The sequence below is a fragment of the Syngnathus scovelli genome, chromosome 9 (assembly GCF_024217435.2).
Source record: "Syngnathus scovelli strain Florida chromosome 9, RoL_Ssco_1.2, whole genome shotgun sequence".
In the NCBI taxonomy this organism is placed as follows: Eukaryota; Metazoa; Chordata; class Actinopteri; order Syngnathiformes; family Syngnathidae; genus Syngnathus; species Syngnathus scovelli.
In genome coordinates, this window is record NC_090855.1 from 6,843,131 (window position 1) to 6,852,970 (window position 9,840).

The window sequence follows — 9,840 nt, forward strand, 5'->3', positions numbered from 1 at the left end:
CTCTCTCTCTCTCTCTCTCTCTCTCTCTCTCTCTCTCTCTCTCTCTCTCTCTCTCTCTCTCTCTCTCCCCCCCCATGCATACATTTTTATAAGATTCGCTAGAGATGACTCCTTATCTTCAAAATGTTTTTAATTGGTTTGATTCCACAATATATGACCAACAGCATTTAGTGGGCTCAGTTTTTTTGTAATGACTCATTCACTGCCATTGACATCTTAAAGATGTAAAAGATTCATTTGAACAGGGATGCAGTGAATTATCATTTCAAATAGTGAATGCTCTTTTCAAATACTGTTCTAATTCTCTTTGTTCATTTACAGCCCAATAAATGCAGAGGGGAACTCAAGGATTTACGGATTCTGTGTGCTGAAGATGAACAAGGCAGGACATGCTGGATGACCGCTTTTAGATTGTTCAAGGTACACGTTGTTTTGGTTTATGCGTGCGTAGGACCCAAAATCAAAATGTGATTTCATCCAGATAGTCAATCTTTAAACAAAACCTGATCTTGTATGGTATTTTCAGTGCTGATACAAATGCCGATTTTCAGTAGTCATGGTGTAGCCCACCATTATTTTGACCCGATGCTCATTTTCATTTCATTTTCCTTTTGTCGTCATCGTGTCTTTAAAAGTTAAATAAAAACTCAAGTAAATAACTCCCTGTAGTTTCCTACAGTAATTAAAAATTTCCACAATTTCAAAATAATTTAAATGAATCTTTTGCTTATCTTTTTAATTAAGCAGAAACAAATGTAAAGGGTAAACTTAACCCAGAATTTACATAAATAAATAATATTAAATAAATAAACATAATAAATATTACAACAATATATTAAGTGATCTTTAATTCCCCCCATATTTAGTCAAATGCTCAGTCAGTGAGCAACTAAAATATGGAAAGGCATCTTTGATACATATAAAGCCGTCCATATTCAGTCTTGTGTTGCAAAAAAGAAGTGCCATGACATCTCCCCTCCTAAACGTGCACCCATCAAAAAAGGACTCTGGTGTTTTCTTTTCTTCACAGTACGGGATTCTATTGTACCAGAATTATAAGATTCCCCAGCAGAGAAAAACCCTGCTCTCACACTTCTCAGCACCCGTGGTATGTTACCCTCATTACACAAGGAGCTAAAGCCTCCAAAATCTGACATCTATAAACTCTTAAGACCTAATACCATTACTTTGAAATCCTGACAGATCAGTTTAATGTGTACTAAACACTAAACGCGTTTGTTGCCCCTTCTTTCCCCTCAGCGAAGTGTGTCCGAGAACTCTCTGGTGGCGATGGATTTTTCGGGAACGATAGGCCGCGTAATCGACAACCCCGTGGAAGCTCAGAGCGCCGCTATGGAAGAGGGACACGCATGGAGGGTGAGTATTTGTTTTATACATGGCACTCTAACGTACACTCACAACATTTCAAATATCAAATACAATCACACACCATTCAAACTATTCTTTATTAATCCATGTTTTAACTTTTCAAAGTACTTTTTTTTTTTTTTTTTTTTTTTAGTCCACTTGAGTACTATTTAACTTTTCTGCAGCAGTTGTTTATGCTGAAGCACAACTAATCCTGGTCTTTGTATTTTGTATGTGACGGCTGGCTCAGAAGAGGAATCACCGAATGAACATCCTCGGCTCCCACAGTCCATTGCATCACTCCTCATTAAACTCGGGTAAATGCAAATCCTAACGCAACAATGCACATTTTATGTATAGTGAGTTTATACTCAAATTACTGGTCGATTTCACATCCGCAAATATGGTTGTCAGTCATCCACATGGCCCAGCTGTGGTTCCATGGCAGAATAACCAGAGAAGAATCCCACCGCATTATCCACCAGCAGGGTCAAGTCGATGGGTAATTTAACATAACGCATCCTTCATCGTTTTCACTTGACACGCTCAAAATATGAATCTGAAAGTGTGTATTTTCTTATTTTCTAGCTTGTTTCTGCTGCGAGTCAGCCAGAGCAACCCCAAGGCTTTTGTGCTCACATTGTGCCATCACCAGAAAATCAAACATTTCCAGATACTACCTGTAAGCATGCTTATATTTTTCAATTGTGTTTGAGATCTCTGCTGATATTAGGTTAGTCCCTCAATTGGCTCTCAGGATCACCAATTGTCAATGTTTGATACCAAAGGCAAATGGAAACAGTAAAATGACAACTTGTCATGTATCTTTAGCCGCATTTCTATCAAACAGTACAGAAGAAGTAAACAGTACTGTTTGGTTGAAATGTTTATTTTTCTGCGTGGAACCTGCCTCTCACTCAAAGTCAGTCAGAATAGTAGTCATAATAAAATGCAATCCAATTGTAAAATATTTAAATCACTAACTTGCTCTGATTTCCACTCGCCCGTCTGCTCGTCAGTGTGAAGAGGACGGCCAAGTCTTCTTTAGCCTTGACGATGGTGCCACCAAATTCACCGACCTGATCCAGTTGGTGGAATTTTATCAGCTCAACAGAGGAGTGTTGCCTTGTAAACTCAAACACCCATGCACCTTTGTGGCCTTATGACACCTCCCATCGTCCAACGCACCAACCCTGGTGCCTCGGGTCCCGAACTCCCCGTGCCCCCTTCCCAGTTTCACTTGACCCGACTCTGCCCAAAGCAGAGCGAATGTTAATATTGGTTGATTCTTCTAAGAAGTTTGTGAATTGACTGGTGTTTCATTGCTGTTTTTTTTTTGTTATTGTTATTATTATAATTATTATTGTTATTGTTGATGAAAGTCCGCCAGATACTGCTGATTTATTGGATTTCTTTTAGGGTGCATTTGAATGTTACAGAATTGCACGCAGAGTTGCGTAGTCAAGAGGAGAGCATGAACACTGCCATTTGCGTCGATGCTTTTTGCAAGAACTGGTCTTTGTTAAGATGAGAACTCAGTGACCCTCCAAGATTTGGAATCTCGCAGCTCAAGTGAAGGCTGTCGCCCTCATGTGGACAATCAGCAGGACAGTGAACCCTCTCATGTGTGGACCACTCTTCTCTTTGAGAACTGAAGGCTCGTTGGAACCTCTCTTGACTTGTTCTCACACAAGACTGTGTTGATTGTCTCTTTTTGTTTTGCACTCATCCAACTGGGAGTGGCCTTTGAGGGTGCTAGACTTCTCCGTTGTTGGAATTACTTGTAACTGTGAGAGATGGTGTCGCCGCCCTCTACTGTTTGTGGTGTGGTATTGCAGCATATATTGAGAAAGAAAGAGACTGGACAAATTAGTCTGGAAAAGGTGGATTGTGGACACTTGAAATGTTGCAACAGATTATTTTTTTTAATTGGCTGACAATACAAAATATGTTTTGTCCTTCATTTATTTGCAAAGAGTTTTCATTTTTGAACCCATTGTTTGCAATAGTCTTAACATTCTGAATGTTTGACTCTTCGCTCTTCACATGTTCCACACAGTCTTGTCCAGTTGTTGGTAAGTTCTTTGAAGAAATAAAACGCAAATAATTGTGTCAGTTCTGGGAAAGCTGAATGCAACATGTACACAGGTGTCTGTTGGTTAGTATAGCAAAATTGGTTCTCTTAATACACTTTCGATAGAGCAGGCAAGTTGTAGGACAAAAATCACCTGCTTTACAAAAAATCTTCTCAATTCTGAATTTATCTACATTGCTCTTACCGAAAGTCCTCAAGGTGCTGTTAGGCAGTGCCTGTAAATGTTATTGTAACTTGGAATATAAGTTGGCGTGCGCTTGATGACACGCAATACTGTCCATCCCATTTATTGTAAATCAGCCTTGTTCTATAAACTGTGAGCAGTACAACACGCCCTTTGCCAAATGGACATCAGATTGACAACAACCAACAAAATCAGCATTCCAAATCTCATGCGTGTTTTTTTTCTGCCACTAGTAATTTTGCAGGTTGTCATTTGGGATCCTGTTTATTGTGCTGATAAACGTTCCTTGTGTTGCCCAAACTTAGATTCTAAAACGTTTTAAGAACCCATTTCTACATATAGATATTGAATTTTTAGATGTATTTCAAAAGCATGTGTCCTAAGAAAACTAGATAAGCAGTTTAGCAATAAAAACATCTTGTTAGTTTTATTATTTTACCTCATATTTTGACCAACATAATAGAAAGACACCTTAGTTCCAAACTGCACTAATTGTATTGATGTGTGCCTAATAAGCAGCTGTGAAGAGAGATGTTTGGAACTGTAAAAATGTGACAATTCTTATAGTTCCCCTTCCACCCTTGCTCAGAAATGTTGCAAAGAATGTTGGAGTTAATTCTATAAATTATAGCTACTTGCATTTTGTGGAACACTGATCAGCGTGTCATGCATCAAACTCTAAATGAGTTCATTTGCATGCACTTCAGATCTGATGGTGGATTTTCATAGTGAGTCAAATCCCTGAAGCAATTTGTCTTTTTTTGGCTTAGTATGTTATCCATTAGAAAAGGAAGATTACAACTCAGTGCCTTTAGATAAGGTGGGGATTTTTTTTTTTTTTTTGTAACTGACTCATTACATTTGGTTGAATTTGATGAAACAACAATGTTCCAGTAGTAGTAAATTGTCGCTTTATATATTCCATCCCATTGATTTTGATGCAGTCACCCTCCATTATGACACAAGCGGTTTATATTTTGTTACCTGTTCAATAACTCTTTGTAGATGTTCACGCGTAAAGTTCTGTTTCGTTTTGTTACCTCTGTTTGCATTTGTCCCAGGAAATGCAACGTTTAACAGCCATTTTATTTAGCTGCTGGTTGTCCTTAAGGTTTATTGAACAAATTATTTGCAGTATAGACACACTATATTGACACTCCGCATGGTCACCGTTATCTTGAAATGCAATGATGAATCCTTTTTTGTTTGTTTTGTTGTTCAGCAAATATATATGTATCTGGATGTGACTGATCTACTTGAAAATTTTAGATTGTTTTTTTCCCTTCAGCGCTGTTCTGTAGTTTTTTTTTTTTTACCATCAAATAATTGACCAGTGCGAGTTAATATAATGACTTGTTTTGACATACTAGCATCTATTGATATATAATTTTTATGATTAATTTTTTTATTGTTAGAATGGACTATTCAAAGAAAAAAACTACTTCAAGATATATGAAGATTTAAAGCACACTGGTATCCCTAATGTTCATGTTCATGTCATTCCAGTTGGCAACAGGTGGAATGTTCATTCACAAAGCATCACAATTTCTGTTCTTTTAACCCATTAAATATATTCTTTTCTCAGATCTAGAAACAAAGAATCCCTACTTTTTTATGTCAAGACGCCCTCATTTCTTTATCTACATGATGATGTCAGGATGTTCATCAAACCTTCTTCGACACTGATTAATGCAAAGGGCTATCAGTTTGAAACACACATCTGAAAAAACACATTTGCTCAAATTACCTTGATATTTAAATATGAGAACACATTCATCATGTTAATGAGTTCTTACAGTAATTACGAAACATATTGTATAAACTACCAGTGTGTACATTTTCAAATGATCACTTCTGCAACATTCCTAGAAAATTGCAATGTCCCATCCCGAAATATTTATATTTACCACAATAAGTTGACAGTTCAAAGAGGGAATGAAAATATGGATTGACTAAATTTTCTTTCATTGAACTACTCATTGCAGGTGATTTTGGCTCTGCTGGATCAGAGGCAACCAATCCTGTCTTCCTCAGCTGTTGGAGTGAGGTAAGAGGCAAAAACACGTCATCCTTGGATTCCATTTTCTGACATCAACTATTGTGGTTGTGGGCCTACTAATAGCAGACTTGTGATCATAGCATACAATTGTTTTCATTTACTTGGAATACAGCATGCAAAATATTTTGGGAGCTCAACTGCCTGTAGTAGTACATTTCTTATCGTCTTCGATTTACAGAAATGATCAAAGCATCATGTCAAACTTAGTGGACAAGCAAGTTTTATTATAATTACAAGTCAGTAATAATTAGAAACTATTATGCTCAGAGGATGAAAATACAATATTGTCCAATTCTTGATCACGTGATCAACTAAAGTGGAAGCGAGACTTTGTCTACTTACAATAACACAAGTTACTGACAAACTGAAGCCACAGAAATGTCTTACACACTGATCTTCTTAATCTGGGACACTTCATACAGGTATGCAATAAATAGCTTGGTCCCTTCAATGTAATTGTACCTGGAAAGAAAGGGAAAATAAACGGTAAGTTAAAAGCCATCATTAAATTTTAATTAACTGTTGCATCCATAAAGATTTAATGAAGGCAAAGTACTAAAATTAGGAATACTGTACAGCCATAATTAGTGGTTGGCTATCTCCTGATTATTCAAATCAATGTAAAAAATAATTCTGAATGTGGTATGCTATTAGTAGGATGTTGCAGTCAAACCTGCTTATTTTCTCATTCTGCGAGTGCAGCCCATCGTCAAAGCCACCGATGGGCATCATGATGATACTTTTTCCAGTCACATCTTGGAAGGTTTTTGCGATAGGGATGGTCCCACCCTCACGGATCAAATCAGGATCTGTGTTAAAAACTGAGAGAAAAAAATTTTTTTTAATGCATCACTTCTTGAAAACACGGAAAACTCAGGACCCCTGTAAGTGAAAACCAGTCACCATTTGTGTTCCAAATGGGGATGTGTTCCAACTCTTAATTGATAGCCCGGCTGGTCTCTTCATATAGAGTATGACAAGGATTTATTCTATTGTGCTGTTTCCCCATTGCATTCAATACCGAATAATGGCGGACAATACCTCTCTTGACAGCTGCTTTCCCGGCCTCATAGAGAAGATCTTGAGGATCAGCTATCCAAGGCTTCGCTCCAACCACCATTGTGACTTTTAGTTTGTTTGGACTGCTCCTCTTGGCAAACATTGAATGCAGGTACTCTGTGACCTTAAGTAAAGTAGGGAAATGAGACGAGCCTCTCAATAAACCACTGGAAGATGGTCCTTGACAGTCGGCACGTTTAGTAGCTAACAAAGCAAACCCACCTGTGTTTGGACTGTCTTAGGTTCCATATTAGGAACTTGCCTAATGGAGAATTTAGCAGTAACCTTAGCAGGGATGACGGTTTTAATGCCAGGGTCAGAGAATGCTCCCTCAATGCCATGGATGGAGACAGTAGGATAGCGCCACTTATGAGTCAACAAGTCCACCTGCAGAAAGCAAAGTAACTTTTCTTGGCGCATTCATCATGCTTGAGATGATAAATACAAAGTTATTCAAATTTGCCACCTTGTTATTGTACATGAGCTCACTAACGCCAATCTTGCTCTTGTAGTTGTCAAGGTCAAACTGGATATCTTGGTACGTTTTCAATTCTTCATCAGAGAGGGGAGCGACAGCTTCCGTGATCCCAGGAATCAAGATCTTACCACTTGGGCTTATTAGAGTGTCTGCAGAGTGCAAGATTTGGATTTACATTTTTACTTATCGATCACCAACAATTATTTGCAGTTAATATATATGCGTGACGCAGATCTCATTTTCGGAAAAGTTGGTGACCCCTGGTCTAAACTATCACTACAAGCGTCTTGCTGCAATTCCACCCAAAATCAATATTGTCAATATGATTAAATTCGATTTCCACTTCCACTCTTACCAAGAAGCCCAATAAGATCAGTCATTGGTTCTATCACAGTGCCTCCATAAACACCAGAATGTAAGTCCTGCTTAGGGCCTTCAACCTGCAAATGTAAGAGTTAAGAATTTAGGTATAGCTTTTTTTCTTCTTCGGCAACCTTAACATACAACCTCAGCAAGGAAATAGCAGTTGCCTCGAGTGCCGTAGGTTAGAGCCGGTTTTCTGCTGAGCCAGCCACAGTCAGAAATGACAATGTAATCCACATCAGAAAAAAATGTGTCTCTGTGTGACTGAATCATTGCATCCAGACCATTGGAGCCCGTTTCCTCCATGCCCTCAAAAATGAATTTCACATTTACTGGTAACTCCTGGAGGGTAGAGATGAAAACAATTAGAACATTAAACCTGTTTCGAGATTTATGTTGACAAAAGGTTTGAAATGATCTAAATAATTTTTTAACATTTGAAAAAATGAAAACTCAGGATAGTTCATTATTTTCACAGTGATCAACAGTGCAATGACAAACTTGCCCCCCTGAAGTTGGTTGTAGGTTTCCCCATTGAGACACACTTTCGAAAGAGTGTATAAATCAAAATTGTTACTTAGTAATATGGAGAAGGTCACACCATATTAAGGGACTGGTAAGCCTCCACAGCATGAATCCAAGCTAAAACTGGAGCTTTGTTGTCAGAAGCCCCTCTGCCATATAGGTTACCTGTAAAGACAAAAATACATAAATGCATGAATTCAATTCTTGTAATTCTTTGTAGTGTTTGTGGTGCACTTAGATTGTCTAATTTCTTTGGGTAATTTTGGTAGGTCCATGTAATTGAGAAAAACCTCATGATTTGGAAATAGATTTTTTTTTTGTCAAGCTTAATTGTTTTGTATTACGTTAAATATCTCATGACATAAAAAAGATGTTATTTTCTGAAATCATTTTATTTTTGTTTTCTTGCATGACATTTTGCAAAGAAAACATCAAAAGCTGTTACCATTGAGGTCAGTTAAGTTGAATGGATCAGTTGCCCAGCCATCCTCAAGCTTTGCTGGTTGGACATCTGTATGACCGTAGATACACACGGTGTGCTTGTCGGAATCATTCCCAAACTGAGCAGTCACAACCTTTGGCAACATTACAATCCGTCCGTCAGGCAGCTAGATGATACAAACAAAGATGACATTTAAAGGGAGGATAAACCGAGGATAGTAAATTTTTCACTGTGGCTTAATGGTTGGCATGTCATTTGGTAGGTTCTGGTTTCAAATAGCTTCCCTGTGAGGAGTTGTTATATTTTCACTGTGCTAAGTTTAATTTAAAAACATTTGTAAATTAAGTTTAATCAAAGACTTGACAGATGAGTGTGAATGTTTTTGTCTATGTGTGTCTGCAGATTTGCGACCGACACTTCAACTAACCTCTTGATTACCAATGTCTATTAAGTTGACGCTTCCTCCCATTTCTCGAAGCTTCTTTGCAGTCAATTTCATCATGTAGTGTAATTCTGGTCTTTTAAGGATGTTGGTGGAGTCACTTTCAACAGCCACCCATTCCCGTAGAGCCTAAAGTATACATGAAAATATACTCAAGTAAAACAAAATCACAGACAACATAAATATATATATTTTTTGTCATCAATTGAGTTTGGGTGGAACTGATCCATTAACATTTACTAATAGTAAGCATTTTGTGTACGTGGTGACGAAAGGATAGAGACAATTAGAAAAGCGTACCTCGACATACTCTTCTTGATGACTATCCACATAGTTTGCCAGTTCGGTGTACTGGAAACCACGAACACCAGAGAAGAGCAGCAAGCTCAAGAGTATCCCAGTAGGATTCATCTAATGAGATAGTTGAAGTTGCATATTTTAAATAAATAAATCATAATTCATCGAAGAAAGTATATTCAGTGTTGGTGTCTTCCACCTCCTAAAAAATGCAGTTCAGCATACTGACCTTTGGATGTTGCGTAATGCCTACTAAAAATCAAGGACTGCTCTCCGCTTCTGTTTGGAGAGCTCTGCTTTTTGGGGGGACATTTAAATAGCTTCCACCCCCACCCCACTGCACCCCACACGCGCGCCTCATATAAAACTCAAGCAAAACCTTCTCTGACAGTGCAAAGAAAGCTGACTGATTATTTTTTAGGCTGACATGCACAAGAACAGAGATTTACTCCATTGATCCTGTTGGATGAATTCACACCAGGGTTCAGCCGGAACAAAAACACTGTGATGGATTAGCACATTCCTGTT

General features: G+C 38.0%; 2 protein-coding genes across 7 annotated transcripts in view; one reads left to right on the top strand and one right to left on the bottom strand.

The window, feature by feature from the left end:
• grb10b (growth factor receptor-bound protein 10b) overlaps positions 1-5,233 on the top strand; it is a 46,726-nt gene extending 41,493 nt beyond the window's left edge. For 5 of the 6 annotated variants that reach the window (XM_049730592.2, XM_049730594.2, XM_049730591.2 and 2 more), the window contains 7 exons: positions 322-420; positions 1,031-1,108; positions 1,261-1,377; positions 1,619-1,685; positions 1,783-1,870; positions 1,957-2,050; positions 2,388-5,233. In XM_049730592.2, the coding sequence (XP_049586549.1) occupies positions 322-420; positions 1,031-1,108; positions 1,261-1,377; positions 1,619-1,685; positions 1,783-1,870; positions 1,957-2,050; positions 2,388-2,534 (690 nt within the window). In that variant the 3' untranslated portion in view covers positions 2,535-5,233. The remainder of the gene's footprint in view (positions 1-321; positions 421-1,030; positions 1,109-1,260; positions 1,378-1,618; positions 1,686-1,782; positions 1,871-1,956; positions 2,051-2,387) is intronic. The other variant, XM_049730595.2, reaches the window with a different exon arrangement.
• A 676-nt stretch (positions 5,234-5,909) lies between these two features.
• cndp1 (carnosine dipeptidase 1) lies at positions 5,910-9,648 on the bottom strand. Its single transcript, XM_049730597.1, has 12 exons — positions 9,542-9,648; positions 9,316-9,426; positions 9,001-9,144; positions 8,577-8,739; positions 8,208-8,296; positions 7,751-7,948; positions 7,599-7,683; positions 7,232-7,392; positions 6,988-7,152; positions 6,748-6,889; positions 6,380-6,527; positions 5,910-6,168 (listed from the first exon to the last, which is right to left on the bottom strand). The coding sequence occupies exons 2-12, from the start codon at positions 9,424-9,426 to the stop codon at positions 6,090-6,092; spliced, it is 1,485 nt and encodes a 494-aa protein (XP_049586554.1). The 5' UTR covers positions 9,542-9,648; the 3' UTR covers positions 5,910-6,089.
• Between the last annotated feature and the right edge of the window lie 192 nt (positions 9,649-9,840).

Bases quoted from the DNA above. Each gene is read 5' to 3' on its own strand.
- cndp1 (XM_049730597.1), bottom strand. From the start codon at position 9,426: ATGAATCCTACTGGGATACTCTTGAGCTTGCTGCTCTTCTCTGGTGTT. The intron at 9,145-9,315 runs GTACGCTTTTCT...TGTATACTTTAG, and splicing joins ATCAAGAAGAGTATGTCGAG to GCTCTACGGGAATGGGTGGC. The intron at 7,684-7,750 runs GTTGTATGTTAA...TTACATTTGCAG, and splicing joins ACTGCTATTTCCTTGCTGAG to GTTGAAGGCCCTAAGCAGGA.